Source organism: Musa acuminata, chromosome BXJ3-8, assembly GCF_036884655.1.
Source record: "Musa acuminata AAA Group cultivar baxijiao chromosome BXJ3-8, Cavendish_Baxijiao_AAA, whole genome shotgun sequence".
Taxonomy (NCBI): Eukaryota; Viridiplantae; Streptophyta; class Magnoliopsida; order Zingiberales; family Musaceae; genus Musa; species Musa acuminata.
Genome location: NC_088356.1, coordinates 1,204,814 through 1,227,965, shown reverse-complemented (window position 1 = coordinate 1,227,965; position 23,152 = coordinate 1,204,814). Strand labels below are relative to the sequence as shown.

The following is a 23,152-nucleotide window of genomic DNA, read 5'->3' as shown; positions in this document are numbered from 1 at the left end:
TGTTGACACCTCAACCACGACTATAGAGGTTCGTTAACTTCATACGATTAAAATTAGTCGTATCAGAACCGGTCATTAAATGACAATAAAGACTTGCTTCCAAGAAGTTTCCTACTGTTGAAAATTTTACAAGTAATTGGCTCATCAAAATAGCTGTATTCAGAGATTATGCAAACTTCGTTAAAAGATTCGAATCCTTAATTCAGAATCGATCAGGTCAAACGAGTGCCGATCACACAACCTTCCAAATACAACGTATTCCCCAAAAGATGCTCCATCCCTTGGTGGGAATTCCCTGTCATGACGCCCCCAATTTGGACATTCGATTTCCACGTTAATTGCAACCATCCACAGGCCCTGTTGACATATTACTATAGGACGCAACCACCATCTCTTCCACCTGCCACCTCATGCACTGAGCACTTTTGGATTTCAACGTTGATCTTAGGAACGTGCATATTAGATCATTAAAATATATTCTTGTATTCTATATTAGTATTATGGTTATTAGAATCAAATTGGATAACGATCCATCGATCTTGGGCTAATTATATATTATCCCCTATAATTATTTTCTATTATAGTTAGTTACCTTTAGTATCTTAATTTCTATATTTTTAAAAATTAGATGAAAATAAAATGTTTAATCTCGTTTCTCCTCACGTCGCTGATTCTACTGATGAAAATACTACATGTGATTAGTGATAAACTAAAGTGAGATAGAGTCTGAGAATTTTACTTTCATAAAAGATAAAGATCCCATTATAATTTTTAAAAGTATAGAGATCGAGATGCTAAAAATAATTAAGTACAAAAAATTCACTTAGTTATTGTTTGAATTACTGAGGAACTAGTTAGATACCGGACTTAATATTAAAAAAATAATTATATATTGAAAAAAAGAATAATAAGAAAAAATCAGATATTTTGTGATGATGAGGAAGCAATGAATATAATATAAAAATTATTCTCACAATAATTATGATTATTTAAATATTTTAATTTTTGAGATGATTCAAATAATGTAATTAGTGGTTTTTTTTATCTGTGGTGACAATGCGTCTGTGCTTTATATTACTATTTTCCCCTCGTGGTATTTTTATTTATTTATTTATTTATTTTATTTCCCGCTACTCGTTTAAAGAATACAAGAGGAGGGCAAGTCGCGAAGGCGGATCAGAACTGGTAAACATCGATAACGTCGCGGGCGCAGAGGGAGGGCGAAAGCGAAGACCAAGTCCGTGCCGTCTCGTTCTTGCCTAACCATCCTTCCGTCGATCGGGGAGGTTGGAAGAGGAAGGATTGATCACCCGGCGATCGTCGATCTCCCCCTACCCCTACCCCGCCGCCGCCGCCGCCCCGACGCTCCCCTACTCGCCACGCTCCGTGCCGGTCGCCGGCTATCATGAGCGGTTGCCCCGAGCCCCTCTCGGATCTCGGCGGCGGATCCACATCGCAGTCCCCCTCGAATGGACGCCGCTTCTCGACCCGCCGTCGTCATTGACAACGGGACCGGGTACTTCCCCCTTCTCGATCTTGTCTTGGCATGCGAATTCCCCTATTTGAAACATTTTCTCGAACAGGTTGTTTGATCGAATGCTCGCTCTTGTTAGAGCTGTAAGCGGAACATCCTTGTTATTCTTCCATTACGACCATCGTGGTGATTGTTAGCTTCTACATAAACCGCGGGCCCGATTGACCGATTTGAATCTTGACATTATTAGCAAACCATTTGTTAGGGACTGGTAATCTGGGGTTAGTTCTTGGTGTGGTTCTAAGGGGAGGAGGTCTGATTCCTAGGGTTGGCTAGTTGAACTTTCTCATATCTATTGTTTTCTTTATTCTGTTTATTTTTTTATATTACCACAAAGAATCGTGTAATTAGATTATACGGATATATATTCCTAGTGGCCTTTTTACCACAGCAAGGGACCAGAATTCAGCCTTAGGCATTTTGGGGTCCAAGTTCTGCCGTAGAGGTTGTTTATGTTTTCTGATTTTATTATAGATGTGAGTAGGAGCTGGCATCCAACTAATTAATGTTGCATGATCCTTATAAGTGGGAGGAATGAAATGAACGATTATGACTAGATCTTGTTGGACAGTGGAGTTGCATGACCGATACAAAATTAGAGGATATAAAAGTTTATGCGAGCAAGTCATTTCCATACAAGTCCAAGCAATAACATTGGGTTTGTCAATTGAAAGAATTTCTGTGATCATGATGTTGTTGACAACTTGACTGGCCCTTGTGAGCGGTTGTGGCCTAGGTCTTGCACTACTTAAGCAATCCTAGTAAGAAATCAAGCACATGCTTTGTGCATTTAGTTGTGTGTATATGTGTATATTCTCAAAAGAATCGGTGAACCCGAGTCTCTTTTTTTTGTATATAAGAAGTCAAAATTATATCTACCTCTATATGAATTTTATGCCTTAGAATACAGTCTTCCACTTGCACTAAATCGAGGCTGGTATGACAAGCTACATCAACTTATTAATGGTATATGATATGTATTTGATAAGGGACCATTTGGTCGGTCGGCCATTGGTGCGGCTCGTAGGCTCGTGAGGAATTGTCCGCTTTGGGCGATGGGCGTACGGTTTTGTCATTTCGGAGTATGTGTGCTCTAAAAGGCGCCTCTGAGGGTAAGAGAGACCTGACGGACTTATGAGCTCTTGGTTCCCATACTCCTCAACCAACGTGGGACTAAATGGCTTTATCAATGCTCCCTCCCGTAGGGGAGCCAAGGGCTCATAACCGAGGTGCACGGCTCGGGAGCGAGTTTGCTCGGCCGAGGTGCAGGCATCGGGCCCTCCTTCTAGCGCCAATCTGATAAGGGACCATTTGGTCGGTCGACCATTGGTGCGGCCCGTAGGCTCGCGAGGAATTATTCTCTTTGGGCGATAGGCATACCTGCACGATTTTGTACTTTCGGAGCATGTAAGCTTGAAAAGGTGCCTCTGAGGGTAAGGGAGACTTGGCGGACTTATGAGCCCTTAGTTCCCATACTCCTCAACCAATATGAGACTAAATGACCTTATCAGTGTTCCCTCCCGTAGGGGAGCCAAGGGCTCATAGCCAAGGTGTACGGCTCGGGAGCGAGTTTGCTCGGTCGAGGTGCAGGGCTTGGGCCCTCCTTCTAGCGCCAATCTGATAAGAGACCATTTGGTCGGTCGGCCATTGGTGCGGCCCGTAGGCTCGCGAGAAATTGTCCGCTTTGGGCGATCGACTTTCCCGCACGGTTTTGTACTTTCGGGGCATGTAAGCGGACAATTTCTCGCGAGCCTACGGGCCGCACTAATGGCCGGCTGACCAAATGGTCCATTATCAGATTGGCGCTAGAAGGAGGGCCCGATGCCTGCACCTTGGTCGAGCAAACTCGCTCCCGAGCTGTGCATCTCGGCTACGAGCCCTTGGCTCCCCTACGAGAGGGAGCACTAATAAGGTAATTTAGTACCACATTGGTTGAGGAGTATGGGAACCAAGGGCTCATAAGTCCGCCAGGTCTCCCTTACCCTCAGAGGCGCCTTTTAGAGCTCACAAGTTCTGAAAGGACAAAACCGTGCGGGTACGCCCATCGCCCAAAGCGAACAATTCCTCGCGAGCCTATAGGCCGCACCAATGGCCGGCCGACCAAATGGTCCCTTATTAGATTGGCGCTAGAAGGAGGGCCCAAGCCTTGCACCTCGGCCGAGCAAACTCGCTCCCGAGCCTTGCACCTTGGCTCCCCTACGGGAGGGAGCACTGATAAGGCCATTTAGTTCCACATTGGTTGAGGAGTATGGGAACCAAGGGCTCATAAGTCTGCCAGGTCTCCCTTACCCTCAGAGGCGCCTTTTGGAGTTCACATGCTCCGAAAGGACAAAACCGTGCGGGTATGCCCATCACCCAAAGCGGATAATTCCTCGCGATCCTACGGGCTGCACCAATGGCTAGCCGACCAAATGGTCCCTTATCAGTATTCAATACTGTTTCATTGTCAACAGTTGGGTATAATTTATTTTCTCTAAGGAATTACAAAGAACAAAAATGACAAAGCTTCTAGAAGTATATTATGTAATAGTTTCTAGCTTATGACAGAACATTTTTAGGTCTTCTTTAATAGGAAACACAACAAAAAAATTGATGATATCTAAGTTATTATTTGGCTACCATTGTAAGAGTGCTGATTACTTCAGCTAATACATACAAATTAAAAAGGGAGAGGGAAGATAAGAAAGCCATGACTACGACTGAAACAGAGGAGACACTGCTACTATTGCATTTGCTATCATTTTTGCATATGTTATCTATCACCATTGTTGTAATATTTTCCATTTATTTTCATATATGAAAAGATAGGAAAATCGACAGGGACGATGGAGAATTTTATGAAAATAGTGATGCCATTATAGAGAAAGGAGGCCCATGTGAACTCTTGTTAAATGAAGTGCTTTTCTTTATCTGTCCTTTTATCCAGCTGTTCACACAGATAATGACTTGAAAAATATTGGGATCATCTTTGGGTTTGTTTCTATCTTCAAAGTTATTAGCAGATAAGTTTTAAGTCTTGTTTCCAAAATATATATACCATTTTTTGTACTTTGTATTTATCTCTTGTAAAGATATCATTCTTATTCTTTAGAGAATCAAGCATCATTTTTTTATCATTATCTTAAATGCAGTCTTTTATGTTCTGTATATTAGTTCAATATTTTTTTGAAAAGTCAGATATTTTACAAAGTGTAAAAATATGTATATATTTTTGATCTTTAGGATGAATTTTTTATTTCTGATATAATGTTTTTTGTGATTTCTTTTAGGGGTGTGCCAAGGTTGTTCCTTGTATGTAATTTGTCAAGTATTTTAATCGTGAATCCAATCTCAAATACCTCTTATCTTCGTTAGATTCTGAATTGTCAGGAGTTGCACACTAGATTGTCCTATATATAATATTTTATACTTTTATACTTTTAGTTATCATTTCGGCCAACTAACGAAATATTTTGGCTTGTGCTAACGTTTTCCATTGAACAAGACAATCGTTGATGTCATGAATTAAGCATTAGAAAACGTTAGTTTGTGGACACTTCACCTGATCTAAACTTTAATGCACACAGCCTAAACCCTGTACTAAGTCATTTCTATGCTTATGGTTCTTGATTTTGGTCTGAAATTTACTGTATTTCTCTTCAATTCTATGATATGAGCTGTTTGAAATAGTTTTATATTTGAAGCTAGGTGCAGATGCAGATGTCATTTGTGATATCTATTTATGGCTTCTTGTTTTTAGATACATGTATTCTTTAGAATATCGTAATAGACTTACATGCACCACTAACATATGCATAACTTCATAGATTTTACTTCGCTTTTATCTTGACAATATGGATTTTCTTGCATTAGGTACACCAAAATAGGTTTTGCTGGCAATGTTGAACCAAGCTTTGTCATTCCTAGTGTTGTTGCTGTCAATGAATCTTTCTTGAATCAGTCAGAAGGTCGCAATATGGGAAATTATATAGCACAATACAATTCTGGAATAATGGCTGATCTCGACTTTTTTATTGGAGAAGAGGCTGTCTCACAGTCTCGTGCTAGTGGAATTTACAATCTCAGTTATCCTATACAACACAGTAAGGTACATATTTATTGTTTATACTTTTAAAAAAAATAAGAATCTCATTATCACATGAGATGACATTTGGGCACAGCACGTGCTGTTACATGTGCTGATCATGTGCCCACAACTAGTATGCGGTCTTGGGCTCAGCTGAGCATCTTGCCCAGTACTGCAAATTGAGACATGGGACATCATGCTCTGCATGAACTTCCATGGCATCACTATAAAAAGTCGTGCTTTGAAATTAATATCTAATCACCTAGACTATGCTTGTGAATTAATAGTATGCTTGCAGGTTACAAACTGGGACACTATGGAAAAATTTTGGCAACAGTGTATCTATAATTACCTAAGTTGTGATCCTGAGGATCATTATTTTCTCTTGACGGAGAGCCCAATCACCTCTCCAGAAGATCGTGAATACATGGGAGAAATCATGTTTGAAACATTTAACGTCCCTGGAATGTATATAGCACTCCAGCCTGTCCTTGCCCTTTCTGCTGGGTGCTCAACCCCCAAGGTTAGTTGTGTATACACTGAAGATTTAAAGATGGGTTGAGTATAGTTTGATGTAGCATAAAATTTTCACTTCATATAATGTAAATAGATTTAGATAGTAAATTATGCTTCCATTTTGAAAATAGTTCCTTTTCCGTTATGTTTGTGGAAAGCTATTTCAGTTTCTCTGAACTTTGTCAGCACCATTGTGGGCGGTGGTACCCAATAACTTGTAATAGCTTGTTCCTTCTGCATGTTTATCTTTTTGTTATGATCATCTGTAAAATTGCATATGGACCATAATACTTGCACGGAGATCCATTCAACCATTTCCTCATGTTTGTTGACATCAAAGGTTCTCCATGCTTGTTAGTTTTTGAATTGCCTTCTTGAAGGCTCCTGGCATAAATTAGGCTGTGGCATCACTTGGCTGCCTCAAACTTTACCTCATGACAGTAGCATAATGAATCTTAGTCCTATTGGCTACTTTGAAAATTCTATATTCCTCGAGGATGAACTTGGTTCATCTTGTAGATTATTGGTGCTTTTTATAGAATGATAATGACTTTCTGCATTCTTTGTTGTACTACTTTCTTTTCTATCCTGCCTTCTCTGTCATTGTTCCCTGTGGCCAGACCTGTTTTATCTTGTGACTGTTCATTTGTGTCATGGAAAGCTTTTCCTCTATGATGCATTTTCAGTTTTATGGAACGTTACTATTTAGTTATGAATTGTAGGTAGAAGTTTAGTCTGTCCTTGGAGATTATGATTTTCTTGAGTTTGCAAGATTTTGAATTTTTTATGAAAGCCACTTGCCTACTGCATAGCTACATTATTTCCCAAGCAACCACTCTGCAAGGGTAGAAAGGGTGGTGTGCGTTGGCATTATACATTTCTGAAATATCATTTCAGTAAGTTTCTTGAAACCACTTGGACAGAATCTAAGACATCTCTGATGTTAACATTTAGATGACGACAAGTTAGGCTAACCCCATGATAAAAAATGAATCTCCATCCTAAAATCAGTCTTTGTTTGATAATGATGCTGAAGCACACTATCAAGAATGTATCGAGCTAGGAATACTTTATTCTGGGGATATCTTTTCATTGAAGTTTTGAACATTCTACCAAAGAAAGAAAGGAAAATACTGTTCAAGTGATTGATTATTGAATGACATATGAAGGTTCTGGAAGCAAAGAGCATGTCACCAGTGGTCGTTCACCATGTTATTGAACAAACTTTGTTTTGTTACTCAGAACATTTAAACTTCCTTGTCTTAGTTGCATATTTCCTACTGCTCATAATATTTCAAGTAACTTTTTACCATGCTGTTCTAATATTCATAAAAAAAAACTTTTATGAATTTCAGATGCCTAAAGTCACTATATTTTCTTTAAGATGTATTGGTATATTTTCTCAGCCTCAAATGACAGGAGTTGTAGTTGACATCGGAGATGGAGCCACCCATGTTGTACCAGTTGTAGATGGCTACATTATTGGGAGTAGCATCAAATCTTTTCCAATTTCTGGCAGTGATATAACGCAGTTTGTTTTACAACTTCTGCGGGTATGAGACTCTTCACCACCATTTTGATCCGTAAGGTCATTATGGATAGTCTTGTTATAAGCATGCATGAAATTTTTAGGCTATCTGAGCATGCATGGATATACTGCTGCAACATCTACATCTGGGAATTTACGTCTTCACATAATGGCACTGGGTTATCATTTCTTTTTGCTCTCTCGTTTTATGGAGCTAGGGATATGGCCTCTCCTTTGTCATGGTTATTGAGTTAGAACGAGTCATATCTCATATTACTATTATTTCGCAGTCTATAACATTTGTTGAACTCTTTTTTAATCTTATTGAATTTGAAAATCCATGATTAGCAAGAATTCCACATAGAAAGGATTTGATGTCAAATATCAATTCTATAATTGGTCAGAATTGTATTAATGGTTATTGCTGATAAACTGTTAAGTTTCTTATGCAACCTAGGTGTCACCAAAATGGTAAGAACTGATTTTTTATATCTTTAGTTTTAGTATTCTTAGGTGACCTGAGTATAAGACTTTACCATCTTGACTTGATTCTTTCTTTAGCTCACTTTCAAGCTTAGCTAGACCTCGTAGAGAACAACATTTTACAATATTCCAAAATATTGTCTATGTGGCTGCAGATGCCTCATCTATGTGGATATACAGGCACCGTGGAATTCAAAATCACACTGACCTATTCATGTCAACCATCTCCGGGTGTGAACTGGGACATAGACCACCCATTTTCGGGTCATCCAGTCCCCCTTCTTTTTAACCCTGCACTTAGGATTTTCTGAGTCTTCTCATCTTGTGCATGTCTCTGTTTCTTTTTTGTGAACTCAGAGACCTTCTGTGATGTTTTGCTGCTACTCAAAATTCTTATTAGAGACATTTTAGCACATAGGACCATGACATAGATTATCAATCATGTGAAGCACTTAAAAGAGCAGTTAGTGTCATCTAAGTTGGTGCTTTCTTTAACTACCTTAGTTCAATAATGGACTGTCGTTGAGCTTATTCTACTTTCTAATAATCTTAGAAAATGTAAGGCTGTATTCTCCTCATTTTTCAAACTAAGAGGCTCTTTAAGTATTGAAAGTGAATTTTGTGTAGCTCATGTCTTCGATTCGCTACTAGTTTTATGACGTATTGATTAACATGATTAAAATGGTAATCCAAGTAATCAATTCATAAGGTACATATTTCAAGCCTTAAGAGAACCACTTTAGAGTGATTTATTCTAGGAGTTGCTGAAATTTTTGGTCATGCTGGGATGATATTGGCATGGGGGTAACTGCCATGCTGAGTGTGTCAGCAGTCTTTTTTGCACATGTTCAAGTTATGCCAGTTGATATGGATCCCAGGCAAATTGTGCAAACCCATTACCAGCATGGTGAAAATTACTCATGCTTTGGACTTCACTGGAGAAAGATTTACCTGGGAATCTAACTTGATATTATTGCTATTGTAATATGTTTTATCCTAATATACTATATCAGTTAGTACACTATAGTATGACTTTGAAAAGAGATGCAGATGATACCAAGACAGAAACTAGTCATGTCGTGGCATATGATGTGTTAGATGAATTAAATGTTAAAATCGATCTACTTGGTTTCTTTTTTAAAGGAATTATCTACGAAATTTAATTTTAATGAAGTCACAGCTAAAAACTAACTAAATTATGGCTATGGATAATATACACCAGGAGTGAGAAGTTCAATGAGTCTCTCATAGTACCTAATCTCTGGATGGATTTATAAAACTACTCGTGCAATGTATAGTTTCCTGTACTTGCTTTATTTGAATTTCAAATGAAGTAGAGTGAGCCAACCTAATCCTTCTGTCATAGATTAAAAGAGAGGTGGTCTCATAATATACTATCACGATTGGCTAAAACTTCAAATTTGGTATAGGAAAGGGGAGAGCTTATTCCACCTGAAGATTCTTTTGAAATAGCTCAGAAGGTGAAGGAAATGTACTGTTATAATTCATCAAGTATCATCAAGGTAACTTTCCCATTCCAAATTAGGATTTTATTTTATTTCCCTGTAAAATGTTCTTCTGGCATCTGTGCTGTTGTGATGATTGCTGCTTATCCTTGACTGATGAAATTTAAAGTACTAGCTGAAAGAATTTCTAATCATGTCATAGAGTTTGTCTCATCTTAGTTTTTTTTAAATATCTGATCATTTTCATCCTGAGACTCATGAGGAAAATACTATGAGGATTTCCAAATAAGTTGATGGATGTTATTTTAGAATGGTGATATATATCAGGTCAGCCAACTAAACTGTGATTTGTTCCATGTGAGAATCTGAATGTGACATGATACAGATTGTTTCAAAAGAAACATCATATTTTAGTGTCCTTGCAGTGAGAACATCTTATGTTTCTATAGGGTGCTTTTTAATGTCAACTTTGCTACTGTTCCCACAATTTTGAATGCTGTGCAATGACAGCCACGTTCTGTGCTCAGCGTCATATAACTAGGATTGCAAATCACCTTGATGTGTAGTCCTATCATGCTATGCAGCACAGTTTTTGGTTTTATATGATCCATGAGCATGTATTACATTCACAAATATGGATGTGGACTGACCTTGATTAACTTTGGTTGGACACTTTTAATAGTTTTCTGTTTCTATGTGATTCTGTACATTGCAAATATTGTGCATTCCATTATACAAGTACAAGCACTTATCTGGCCAGACTGGCAGGAACCTCGTGCACTGGGCTCAGCCTTCCATGTGTAGTTGCTGGCATGATTATATACCTGTAGAATTCTTATTAAGCATTTCTACTCAGAATACATCAACAAATGTTGAAAACAAAAGAAGATCAATGAGTACAATACGGTCTTCTATCACCTTTGTTCTTAGTATTAGTTGCACAAGTTCATCTTTTAGCTAGACCAAAATGTCTTAACTAATATAATAAAAAAATCTAAGTAATTCAATACATACAACAAACTAAAATAATGTATCAACTAACTCAAGCCCCATGCATAGCAAACTAAATTAAGTGGATGGTTGGTAACTTTTGGGGTTAGTTGAGGCTAAGCCAATCTTTGACTTAGCCTACACAACTCCTTTCAAGACTCAGACAGTATCTGTTTACCCTCATTTGGACCAGGATAACTTTGGGCAGCATTGGTGATTCACAAGAGTCGGGAGGACTTTGAAACCCAATTGGAGAAGAGAACATCTGCTTATCATATTTTGGGATAGCTATGGCTATTTGGAGAAGGAAAGATGATTATACATCAGCCTTACTTGGTTGGGAAGACAACTGCTTGATGATGATACAGAGAGGTCTCTCCTAAACCACACGGTGAGGGAAAGGCTTGTCCAACTAGGATAAGATCAGCCAGAACTACCTCCAGCAGGAGAGAATGTCGGGCATCAATCCCCAAAAGCCTTAAGGGGTTGGCCAAGACGGTTTGGTAGGAGGGTGCTCTGTTCAGTAGCGGTTTGTGACGTTGGTCCACAAATAAGTCACTGCTGGCTCCAAAGGCATGCTTACACTTTGGTTATCTGAGCTTCATCTCTTTGGTAACTTAGGTTTATCCTAATTTTAGTCTATTGGAGATTCCATTTTTCCTCAAAGAAGAGAAGCCCCATTCAGAAAAGGGTCTATTCCTAAAAAAACATATTTGATTTATCATGTAAGCAAGTGGTTAAAATTAGCCTAGTCATGGCTAATGTAGTCATAGTTCCAAAAGCTGATTTGGAAGTAACATTTGTATTGATCCCTCCATTATGAAAACACTTAAATATAAACTTCATCTTGAATTCTTGATTGTTTAGAAGTTTGAAATAGCTGTAGATGCAACATTTTTTTATTCTGTATTAGAGACTGTAAGGTTTATCTTCTTATCATAAAAGTCATATTTGTCATTTAGATATTTTCTTCTGTCATTTCACATATGATATCATCAACAAGTGGCATCCCTTGTTAGTATTTTTTGGACATTGAATAACTAATATGTTCCTTCATACTATTCCTTTATGAGCACACTTATAGTCGAAAAACATATGCATCTTTTTATAACTATTGCATGCAAATTTTCTAACCAAATATTTTGATTATTTCAGGAGTATAGCAAATATGACAAAAAACCTGAGAAGTACATCAAGCAATGGACTGGTGTTAAACCAATGACTGGAGTGCCGTTTTCATTTGACATTGGTTATGAGCGCTTTCTTGGACCTGAGGTTGATTTTCATTCTGAATCCTGTTATACCAAGACTAACAGAACCTTTAGTGTATTAAAAGCGTGTATATTCTTTCTTTTCGAAATGGTTCCCATTCTCTTAAATAGGCTATTATTTGCATGCCATTATCTACAGTGCTAATTATCCATTTTAAAATTTAACCATAACGTTTGAAGGAAGTACACACAAATTTAACTTATTTAGACCTTCAAAAATCATTGTTCTAAACAATTCTTTCTAATTAGAATTATATTATATATTTTGAAGTAATAAAATTTTATATATGTCTATATATTTTCTTTATTGTTTTTGAACATATTGTTAAATACCTTGAAGTTGTTTTTTTCTTTACAACCTAATATAATATGCATATTGACAAGCAAAGCATTTTGTCAAAGATGCATGGCAACATGGAACTTCTTTGAAGGGCTCTGAAATCTAAAAAAATGTTCTCTCTATTCAGCAGTACCTAATCTTCTGTTTTTTTTTCAGAATATTTTGTTATCTGAAGATCCAGAGCTGTTAAAACATCATCTAATGCCCTTTAGCTGTTGATCTTTTCAGGAAACATGCTTAAACAATTAAACAGAACTGTTCACATCTGATTTATAGTATCTCTTTTACATGTCACTTTTTCTACTGCTTAAGCTGGTTAAAATCTGATCCAATAGAGCCATTTGTCAACTGTCAGCTGTTGAAACACTTCTTGCATTTGTTTCATTTTTAGCATGACACATGCTTTAAAGGCAAAAATATAGCATAATTACACTTAATAGTTAATACTTTAATAGTATGGTTTTAGATTTTGCATGGCACATATGTTAGTATTGTGCTGGAACAATGCATGTTGACCGGTATGGATTAGCATGTGGTTTGTGCTGACCAGTACCAGCACAATGATGGTCAGTTGTGGCATGGCATGGACCACCATGTTGATGCTATGTCGAACACTCAAAGGTTGTGAAAAGGGGAAATTAGTTTCCATGCGATGCAACCATTTACCACTGATCAAGTCTAATTAGATTTAGTTTAGGGGTCAAGTCATGTTTGTTTCCAGTTATGTTTATGTTTCTGAGTCAAAATTAACAGGGTATAAATTTCGTATTTCTTAAGCATTTTCTTTAGATTTTTGGGGATAAATTAGTAAAGGCAGGTATTTGTTTACTGATTGATCAAACTTTGTTGTTTACTGATCAGATTTGGTTGTTAACCAATTAGATCTGATTGCAATCTATCCTCCAATTGACCTAAAATATGTGGCAATGGGCCTAATGGTGAAGAAAAAAAACTCAGGTTTGAGCATTTTTGAGAGCAAGTCTTATCTGTTATATATCTTAAGTACATCCTACTTTTCAGTGTTGTCTTTGCCACTAAAATCCTTTCCTTTCTTTGCCCTTCATTCTCTGTGGCTTGATAGGCATAGCTATTCGTTTCTCTAGAGAATTGTCGTGCTTCTAACTATCATCTTCCCTATCACAATCATCTACCTTCACTCCCTTTATAATTCTTTGTTCTACCATGTTTTACATTAATTTGGCAAGGAAACAGGATGCCACTTGTTCTAATATGATGGTATATCTTGCATCAAATCCTTGAATGTGCCTATTGTCAGGTTAAGATTCTTGGATGAATGGTTCCGTGATGACTTCCAGAACTGAGAAAGGATCTTGATCTTGTTGATTTTGATTCTCAACAGCACTCATTAATTGTTATAAAATCAACACTGGGTGCTTCAGGCTCTTTAAAAATGTCTACATCTTCTGATGCCTTTTAGTCTTCAGGTGCAGATGTAGTATGCTTAACATCTGCAGTAACCTTCTTCTGAGGATTAATAAGTGTAAAAAAGCAGAGAATGTTTTGAATCTTCGACAGTGGAGATTGGTTAGTCTAGCCATGACTTAGAATTTAAAGACACTTGGTTAGAAGGACACTAGTTATTGAAGGCCAATGATAGAAATAAACAATCTAAGACCTTCCAGTTAGATCATTAATCCGCCTTGCTTGATTGCAGACTTGGAAAAATAGGAATGAGTCTGTTTTGCAACTGGTCTTCATTGGTTTGTAAAGGTGCTATGGCTATAGGAAATTTATTTTGCTAAAGCCCTTCTAGGGGATGTTCTCATTGTAATGGTAAATGAGTGGTATCGAGCAATATTGTGGGACAAGGCCAACGCTCGTATCTGGTCAAATCGAGAATAGTATCTGGTCAAATCGAGCTGTACATGCCAACCTAAGTACCATTGAACAAAATAATAAAAGAATAGTATCGAGCTGTACATGCCAACGGTCGTATCTGGTCAAATCGAGAATATTGATCGGTATATACCAGTCCGGATAGTATTTAAAACCTTGTCCATAGGTACTTTGCAAGGGAGGTTTTCTTCAGCTTTGGAGTTGGAGCCTCTCTGGTGCATTATTAATATTTTAAAAGGATCAATATTTTCTTTTTCTCCATGTTTTGAGGGAAGCCAGACAGATTGATTAGCTAACCTGGCTGTATAGTTTTGGTGCAGTTAACACTTCCCTGTAATTTGTTTAACAATTTGTGCACCGACAGTTTTGTTGTTTCTAGATAATCTTATGTTTAATTTTAAAGAAATTGTAAGTGAGTCAGTTTTGTGGGAAGATAATTTCTTTAACATACTATGTAAACTTGCTAAACAATTGTGTTTGACCTCCAAATTAATCTTAAACACATGGAACATTTGGAGTTCAGGAGAGAATGACTCTTAAAGTAATTTGTGGGACAAGGCCATAAGGACAATGTGCAGTCCACTGTTGGAATTTGTTTGAGCTTTGAATTAAGATACTGATGAGCCTATCTCTTGAGGTAGATATGGCTTATATAAAAGATGATGATGGTATTCCAAAAGCTCCCAAACACATGTGCTACCTTTCGAGATGGATGATATGAAAATTGCTGATTATTGCTTCCAAATGAGGATTCTCAGATGTTTATGAGTAAGACGTTGGTGAAATAAAAGAAAAGCTCTAGATCTTTTTTTATGCTTGTTTATCACAAAGAACCATCATTGCGACAAAAAGAGCTGAAGCATCCAGATGGTATCAAAGGCTGCAGTTTTTCTTTATCAAGTATTCTAGAATGTTGCAGACAGCTTGGCAGTTATCAATCTCATGGTGCCTTCTTCCTTTACAGTTTGTCACTTGCATGGATGAACCCCATAGACTTAGTCAATGCTTTGATATTACTTTTGCTACTTGTATAACTCTGAAACAAGTTTGTAACTAAGTAAAAAAAACTTAATTTCTAGTTGGTTAATCATTTTTTTACTTATGTACTAGGATATCGGAATTCAAGGATATTAACTCTTTTGAAACCAACTTGTTTCTTGTTCTCATCTTTTGATTAAAGATATTTGATGCTATCTACTGTAGAGTTCTTTGTGAAACATCCAGTTCTTCATGCAGGTGTTCTTTCATCCTGAAATCTGTGTTGATGATTTCAGAACTCCCTTACCTGATGTAATTGATATGTGTGTTCAGTCAGCACCAATCGACACTAGGAGGGGCTTATATAAGGTATTATCTAGTAATAACGTAGAACATACTTCAAGATACTTTATTAAGAAAAGTCATTAGATAGCAAGAAAACTTATGATATGATGAGTTGTATTCTTTTCTTATTAACTCTTACTTTTGGAACTGGTCTAAGAACGTAGTTTTATCTGGGGGATCAACCATGTTCAAAGGTTTACAGAAAAGATTGCAAATGGATTTAAAGAAGATAGTTGATGATCGAATTGCTGAATCCAATGCTCGCCTTGGTGGGGATGTCATAGTAAGTGTTGTTTTACTAAGATAACAGTTTCCTGTTCAAGTTATGACCATTTTACTTTTGTTCCCAGTCTCATCCTGTGGAGGTCAATGTTGTCAGTCACCCTGTCCAGAAGTTTGCAGTTTGGTTTGGAGGTTCTGTAGTTGCATCTCTACCTGAATTTCATGAGGTATAATTTTTATTTGAATTGTCCATCTTCGTCCATTTCTTTTCTCATATTGATAATTATGATTCTACAGTTGATTACTGATAAATGTTGGTTGTGGCATAATGGACTCAAAGAACAATCATGTAGACATGACAGAATGCAGTGTGATACATGCTTGCATAAATATGGAATATCTACTGAATAGCTTCAGTGAAATGTACTCATAACTGAATAAAAAAAATGCTTATGACATGATTGGATATGGATTTAACAATTCTATAGAGCAATTTTTTTTCTTGTGTAACAAAAGAACCAATAGCAAATTTAGTATGACCTGGTTTCTCCTTTGGAATTACTTTTAATGTATATAGTCTGGAATTGTCAAAACGAGAGATTGGTACCACTCAGCTATTTTTCTAACGGATAAGTCTAGATAGAGCCGAGAATTTCGTAATGTTGAATCTCTGGCTTACACAGGCTATGTGGGATCAGTGTTGTTTTGGACATGTCCGTGCACTATATAACATGATGTTAGATTTAATTCTGAATTATATTTTTGGGCGAAAGAATGTCAAAATTTTAATTAGCTATAGCAGACGGCAAGAGAGAATTTAGGTAATAGATAATGAGTTTCCCTTTGGATCATGAGTTCAAGTTTGTGATTGGTCTGATCATTTAACCATATATTATTAATTAGGTGATATCTTTAATTGTTTGCAATTAGTTGACAAGTCTTATTGTCCCCAAATTAAGTTGACAGCATGCTTTTTTGCATTTAGGAAATTAAGTAGGTGACTTGTCTTAATTGATTAAAAAATTAGGTTGCAGCAACATGTCTTTTTATTGATCAGGAATAAATGCATTAAGCGTGGGCCATAAGCTAAATATGCGATGTATCTTATTATGGGCAAGTTAAGAAGGCTATGTTTTATTGTGGACCATAATTTTTTAGAGGAAGGGAGATCTTGGTACAAAAATAAGGTCTCTCCTTTGCAACATAGGTAATTAAGATTCAAGTCAAAGATGCAATCTCTCTAGATATAAGAGTAATGCATACATTGGTACTTCCTAGATTGTCATGCACTGGCTTCATTTTTTTTATAATTTTGAAAGAACACATGCTTTTCATATTCTGAATCACAACCTTCAATGCCATCTAATCACATGACTAGCATATTTTTTTTCTTCAATAAATTAGCAAACTAATTGTGTGAACTTCTAATATGCCTAATATTATGAATGCACTAACTACTGCCAGATTACATAAAACACTACATATGAATTAGTTTAAACTTTTTTATAGACTTAATACAATGGAAGATACTAGGGATATTCCAGCATGATCCAGCCAATTTTATTCTGCAAACTCAGAAGTCAGGAGATTATATGCACTAAAGTAGCTACTTAAAAACCCGAAGATCCAGTTTGACTAATTGCCACAGAAGTGGGCCTGTTGTGTCCTCTATAACCTTCCGTCTCTGCTTAACTTGACTAAAACTTTGGGAGTTTAGGCCTGTGCTAGAAACTTATGGGTCTCATTCTACATGTTGAGCTGTCAGGTGATTCTTTCCCTGGGTTGAGAACATTATTAATGACCCATCGAATTGTCAATTCCTAGATCTTAAAGATATTATCATCTGATATATTATTCTTTGGAAGCTTTTAGAATATTTGTTAGTACATATATGAAGTTTCAACTATTGATTCTAGTTCCATATCCTGCTATATGGTACTGGTGAATTTACCAAATGCAAGTTAATTTTGTAGCAACAGATACCATTCTCTCTAAGATTCTTTTATTTGAATCGGCTTTCTTGTGCTGATCTTTCATCTTTTGGGTTATGCTCAATAAAATGTTCCTTTGCTTTGTCATCTGCGTGGTTATTGGAACTGTACTAAGCTAAACCTAGGTTACTCTTTTAAACTTCTTTTCAGTCTTGTCATACAAAAGAGGATTATGATGAATATGGAGCAAGCATATGCCGTACTAGTCCCATCTTTAAGGGGATGTATTGACATGTACAACTGTTGCTGATTTGAATATGTAACACATCTTCCAAACCGCAAGAAGCATTTCTGGGCTTTATTTAATCCAACTGTTTGGCTGCCCTGGTGATGTACAATAGATTCTGCATGAAGCAGCATTGTAATGTCATCATTTGATTCATTTCTTAGATGTAGGCCACAGCTGTATAACATCTACTGGTAAGCTATTGCAACATGATTCAGGTGGGATTATGATTTGTTACTCAGCTGCTAAAAAATTACAAAATGGGAATGGTGGCTAATAACTGATCATTTTATCAAAGACAAGCACAAGCAACAACTGGCACCATTGCACATACTGCTGATACTTCAGCATTGTTCCTGCGATATCGCAAGGCCTGCATGGAGAAAATGCTATCAACTACAGTCCCAGTGATGATGGCTTGCATTACCAACACAAACTTATGCATCTCCTGGTTTGTAATCTATGTTCTTGAATATTTATTGACTGATCATGCTTGCTTTTGGACAGCATGGGATATTGAGAGTCTTATGTGTTGATTCTTTTATTATTCTTTCCCATTGTGAAGCTTGTTCAATTATGATATTGTATTTTGCTCACAGCAAAATGTTGTTATCAGGAATGTTACATCGGTTTAAGAGATCTGCAGGTGGTGATAATCTTCTGTAGCATCCTTCAAATGATTTTTCTACCGAGTTATGCCCGGAACTGCCCTCTTGTTTATATAGTAAAACTAACTTTGTTGATTGAATATGAATGTGACTCGAGCATCAGCAGGTGATTCTGCACATCTGACTCATGCCAATTTTGGTCAATTAACAAGTTGACCTGTTTTGCTTGGTTTAGTGAAATGATATTAACTTGGTGGATGCTTATAGAAAAGAAACTACACCATAACGAGATATGAAAGCATGAAACATGTTCTAGAAAAGGATTAAATAAAGGTATTCAAGTAAACGAGTAAACATGTTTGTATTGACCGTAGCGTAACTAAAATGGATTTGATATTCTTAGTACAAATATGCAAGTATGGTGAGTAATTATTAGATCGATTTTGCATGTGAACATTTCTGAGTTTTCATGATCGTGAGATTCATCAAAATCATTATTTTTGGTTCTTGAAATAAGCTCCTTTTATCATTTGATGAATTTTGGGAAGAATACAATGCACCTATTGCGCAAACTAGAGTAATAAATTATTTCCATAAGATTGTCGTCATGTACGATCAACGTATAATATCAACGTTGAACCTAATAACTGAAATATAGGTGATAATTATACGGTATTATATCTTTGCGTCTTAGATCCGTAATTATCGGATTCGGATTTTAGATTAAGAATCATCTGGATTGTAGGAGTTTCGGATTCTGATTTAGATTTAAGAATCATCCGGATCATTGAGAATCGGGTCCCGGTGAAGGATCCGATATCCTAAATTCCAAGTCTCTCTTCGAAGACAGATCAGAAATCTCTCACCTTTCCCATGTCTATTTATATGTCACTCCCTCCCGTCCCCAATCATCCAAGTCTACGGTCCGATTCTTCTCCCGGTGATCGTAGTCGCTCGCCCGATCTCCGGTCTTCGGCACCAACTAGACATGCCGCTACCACTTCCTCCCTGTTCTCAGCAGTAGAAGGTCCTCAAACGACAATTCCCTGCCATGGGGTGCTACGAAGTCGTCCTCTCTCTCTCTCTCTCTCTCTCTCTCTCTCTCTCTCTTATCTTCTTTTATGCTCGTCCGGGTTTTTTAGGGTTTGTCCAATACTTAACTTTTCTATCGGTTAAAATATTATTTGTTAGAGATAATAGGCTAATAAAATTAATCATAGGGGGTCAGAGATATAGCTTAAATGGTAGAGTGCTCGCTTAGCATGAGAGGTACGGGGATATAGCTTAAATCAAGTTTTTTTTGTTGTTTGTGAGAGGTACTAGACAAATAAAGTTAAATCCTTAACCATGAAGAGGAGTGAATGTAACTTAGATGGTAGAGTGCTTAATTAGTATTTGAGAGGTATGAGGATCGATACTTTGCATGTCCATGTTTTTTACGATCTATCGGTTAAATGGTAGAGTTATTTTTATGCAAGAGATCGTCCGAGTTTTTTAGGAATATTGGTTAAAATATTGTTTGGTAATAGGCTAATAAAGATAATCCTTAACTAATAAGGGTAGGGGATGTAGCTCAGATGGTAGAACGCTCACTTAGCATGCGAGAGATATGAGGATCGATACCTTGCATCTCCATGTCTTTTTTTTATGCAAGAGATCGTCCGAGTTTTTTAGGATCTATCGGTTTAAATGTTGTTTGTTCGAGGAAATAAATAGGCTAATAAAGGTAATCCTTAACTAATAAGGGTAGGGGATGTAGCTCAGATGGTAGAGCGCTCGCTTAGCATGCGAGAGGTACGGGGATCGATACCCTGCATCTCCATGTGTTCTTTTTATGTATGCAAGAGATCGTCTGAGTTTTTTAGGATCTATAGGGGATGTATACCCTGTATCTCCATGTCTTTCTCTTATGCAAGAGATCGCTCGAGTTTTTTAGGATCGCTTAGCATACAAAAGGTAGGGGATGTAGCTCAGATGGTAGAGCGCTCGCTTAGCATGCGAGAGGTACGGGGATCGATACCCCGCATCTCCATGTGTTCTTTTTATGTATGCAAGAGATCGTCCGAGTTTTTTAGGATCTATAGGGGATGTATACCCTGTATCTCCATGTCTTTCTCTTATGCAAGAGATCGCTCGAGTTTTTTAGGATCGCTTAGCATACAAAAGGTAGGGGATGTAGCTCAGATGGTAGAGCGCTCGCTTAGCATGCGAGAGGTACGGGGATCGATACCCCGCATCTTCATGTGTTCTTTTTATGTATGCAAGAGATCGTCCGAGTTTTTTAGGATCTATAGGGGATGTATACCCTGTATCTCCATGTCTTTCTCTTATGCAAGAGATCGCTCGAGTTTTTTAGGATCGCTTAGCATACAAAAGGTAGGGGATGTAGCTCAGATGGTAGAGCGCTCGCTTAGCATGCGAGAGGTACGGGGATCGATACCCCGCATCTCCATGTGTTCTTTTTATGTATGCAAGAGATCGTCCGAGTTTTTTAGGATCTATAGGGGATGTATACCCTGTATCTCCATGTCTTTCTCTTATGCAAGAGATCGCTCGAGTTTTTTAGGATCGCTTAGCATACAAAAGGTAGGGGATGTAGCTCAGATGGTAGAGCGCTCGCTTAGCATGCGAGAGGTACGGGGATCGATACCCCGCATCTCCATGTCTTCTTTTTATAAAAGAGATCGTCAGAGTTTTTTAGGATCTATTGGTTAAAATGTTGTTTGTTCGAGGAAATAAATAGGCAATAAAGGTAATCCTTAACTAATAAGGGTAGGGGTTGTAGCTCAAATGGTAAAGCGCGCTTAGCATACAAGAGGTACGGGGATACCCTATATCTCTATGTCTTTTTTTATGCAAGAGAATGTCCGAGTTTTTTAGGATCGCTTAGCATGTGAGATGTAGGGGATGTAGCTCAAATGGTAGAGCGCTCGCTTAGCATGCGAGAGGTACGGGGATCGATACCCCGCATCTCCATGTGTTCTTTTTATGCAAGAGATCGTCAGAGTTTTTTAGGATCTATTGGTTAAAATGTTGTTTGTTCGAGGTAATAAATAGACTAATAATGCTAATCCTTAAAATTAAAGGGCAGGGGATGTAGCTCAGATGGTACAGTCCTCACTTAGCATGCGAGAGGTACAGAGAGGTAGGGGATGTAGCTCAGATGGTAGAGCGCTCGCTTAGCATGCGAGAGGTACGGGGATCTTCGAGGAAATAAATAGGCTAATAAAGATAATCTTTAACTAATAAGAATAGGGGATATAGCTCAGATGATAAAGCACTCGTGTAGCATGCGAGAGGTACGGGGATGTAGCTCAGATGGTAGAGTGCTCGCTTAGCATGCGAGAGGTACGGGGATCGATACCCCGCATCTCCATGTGTTCTTTTTATGTATGCAAGAGATCGTCCGAGTTTTTTAGGATCTATAGGGGATGTATACCCTGTATCTCCATGTCTTTCTCTTATGCAAGAGATCGCTCGAGTTTTTTAGGATCGCTTAGCATACAAAAGGTAGGGGATGTAGCTCAGATGGTAGAGCGCTCGCTTAGCATGCGAGAGGTACGGGGATCGATACCCCGCATCTCCATGTGTTCTTTTTATGTATGCAAGAGATCGTCCGAGTTTTTTAGGATCTATAGGGGATGTATACCCTGTATCTCCACGTCTTTCTCTTATGCAAGAGATCGCTCGAGTTTTTTAGGATCGCTTAGCATACAAAAGGTAGGGGATGTAGCTCAGATGGTAGAGCGCTCGCTTAGCATGCGAGAGGTACGGGGATCGATACCCCGCATCTCCATGTCTTCTTTTTATAAAAGAGATCGTCAGAGTTTTTTAGGATCTATTGGTTAAAATGTTGTTTGTTCGAGGAAATAAATAGGCAATAAAGGTAATCCTTAACTAATAAGGGTAGGGGTTGTAGCTCAAATGGTAAAGCGCGCTTAGCATACAAGAGGTACGGGGATACCCTATATCTCTATGTCTTTTTTTATGCAAGAGAATGTCCGAGTTTTTTAGGATCGCTTAGCATGCAAGATGTAGGGGATGTAGCTCAAATGGTAGAGCGCTCGCTTAGCATGCGAGAGGTACGGGGATCGATACCCCGCATCTCCATGTGTTTTTTTTATGCAAGAGATCGTCAGAGTTTTTTAGGATCTATTGGTTAAAATGTTGTTTGTTCGAGGTAATAAATAGACTAATAAAGCTAATCCTTAAAATTAAAGGGCAGGGGATGTAGCTCAGATGGTACAGTCCTCACTTAGCATGCGAGAGGTACAGAGAGGTAGGGGATGTAGCTCAGATGGTAGAGCGCTCGCTTAGCATGCGAGAGGTACGGGGATCTTCGAGGAAATAAATAGGCTAATAAAGATAATCTTTAACTAATAAGAATAGGGGATATAGCTCAGATGATAAAGCACTCGCGTAGCATGCGAGAGGTATAGGGATCGATACCCTATATCTCCATGTCTTTTTTTTATGTAAGAGAACGTCCGAGTTTTTTAGGATCTATAGGGGATGTAGCTCAGATGGTAGAACACTCGCTTAGCATGCAAGAGGTAGGGGATGTAGCTCAAATGGTAGAGCGCTCGCTTAGCATGCGAGAGGTACAGGGATCGATACCCCGCATCTCCATGTGTTCTTTTTATGCAAGAGATCGTCAGAGTTTTTTAGGATCTATTGGTTAAAATGTTGTTTGTTCGAGGTAATAAATAGACTAATAAAGCTAATCCTTAA

The 23,152-nt window shown here is 37.8% G+C and overlaps 1 protein-coding gene and 10 non-coding genes across 12 annotated transcripts; all 11 read left to right on the top strand.

Annotated features, from left to right (window-relative positions):
- The first annotated feature begins 1,330 nt into the window (after positions 1 to 1,330).
- Positions 1,331 to 18,452, top strand: LOC103994121 (actin-related protein 3). 2 transcript variants are annotated; one of them, XR_672441.3, is made up of 10 exons: positions 1,331 to 1,516; positions 5,387 to 5,621; positions 5,899 to 6,123; positions 7,523 to 7,669; positions 9,558 to 9,650; positions 11,739 to 11,858; positions 15,288 to 15,398; positions 15,539 to 15,657; positions 15,725 to 15,823; positions 17,738 to 18,437. XR_672441.3 is itself a non-coding variant. In XM_009414420.3 (10 exons), exons 1-10 carry the CDS (start codon positions 1,470 to 1,472, stop codon positions 17,816 to 17,818), a joined length of 1,284 nt encoding a protein of 427 aa, XP_009412695.2. In that variant the 5' UTR covers positions 1,331 to 1,469; the 3' UTR covers positions 17,819 to 18,452. The 2 variants fall into 2 exon arrangements, 1 of the variants encoding a protein (XP_009412695.2); XM_009414420.3 differs by having other exon boundaries at positions 15,532 to 15,657; positions 17,738 to 18,452.
- Positions 18,453 to 20,170: 1,718 nt separating this feature from the next.
- On the top strand, positions 20,171 to 20,243 carry TRNAA-AGC (transfer RNA alanine (anticodon AGC)). The gene has a single exon. It is a non-coding gene; the product is annotated as a tRNA-Ala (tRNA).
- Positions 20,244 to 20,380: 137 nt separating this feature from the next.
- Positions 20,381 to 20,453, top strand: TRNAA-AGC (transfer RNA alanine (anticodon AGC)). The gene has a single exon. It is a non-coding gene; the product is annotated as a tRNA-Ala (tRNA).
- Positions 20,454 to 20,590: 137 nt separating this feature from the next.
- On the top strand, positions 20,591 to 20,663 carry TRNAA-AGC (transfer RNA alanine (anticodon AGC)). Its single transcript has one exon. It is a non-coding gene; the product is annotated as a tRNA-Ala (tRNA).
- A 137-nt stretch (positions 20,664 to 20,800) lies between these two features.
- On the top strand, positions 20,801 to 20,873 carry TRNAA-AGC (transfer RNA alanine (anticodon AGC)). Its single transcript has one exon. It is a non-coding gene; the product is annotated as a tRNA-Ala (tRNA).
- A 137-nt stretch (positions 20,874 to 21,010) lies between these two features.
- On the top strand, positions 21,011 to 21,083 carry TRNAA-AGC (transfer RNA alanine (anticodon AGC)). The gene has a single exon. It is a non-coding gene; the product is annotated as a tRNA-Ala (tRNA).
- A 241-nt stretch (positions 21,084 to 21,324) lies between these two features.
- TRNAA-AGC (transfer RNA alanine (anticodon AGC)) lies at positions 21,325 to 21,397 on the top strand. The gene has a single exon. It is a non-coding gene; the product is annotated as a tRNA-Ala (tRNA).
- Positions 21,398 to 21,724: 327 nt separating this feature from the next.
- On the top strand, positions 21,725 to 21,797 carry TRNAA-AGC (transfer RNA alanine (anticodon AGC)). The gene has a single exon. It is a non-coding gene; the product is annotated as a tRNA-Ala (tRNA).
- Positions 21,798 to 21,934: 137 nt separating this feature from the next.
- TRNAA-AGC (transfer RNA alanine (anticodon AGC)) lies at positions 21,935 to 22,007 on the top strand. The gene has a single exon. It is a non-coding gene; the product is annotated as a tRNA-Ala (tRNA).
- A 137-nt stretch (positions 22,008 to 22,144) lies between these two features.
- TRNAA-AGC (transfer RNA alanine (anticodon AGC)) lies at positions 22,145 to 22,217 on the top strand. Its single transcript has one exon. It is a non-coding gene; the product is annotated as a tRNA-Ala (tRNA).
- Positions 22,218 to 22,458: 241 nt separating this feature from the next.
- Positions 22,459 to 22,531, top strand: TRNAA-AGC (transfer RNA alanine (anticodon AGC)). The gene has a single exon. It is a non-coding gene; the product is annotated as a tRNA-Ala (tRNA).
- The last annotated feature ends 621 nt before the right edge of the window (positions 22,532 to 23,152 follow it).

Bases quoted from the DNA above. Each gene is read 5' to 3' on its own strand.
- LOC103994121 (XM_009414420.3), top strand. From the start codon at position 1,470: ATGGACGCCGCTTCTCGACCCGCCGTCGTCATTGACAACGGGACCGG. The intron at 7,670-9,557 runs GTATGAGACTCT...AATTTGGTATAG, and splicing joins TTGTTTTACAACTTCTGCGG to GAAAGGGGAGAGCTTATTCC. The intron at 15,824-17,737 runs GTATAATTTTTA...ACTTCTTTTCAG, and splicing joins CTCTACCTGAATTTCATGAG to TCTTGTCATACAAAAGAGGA.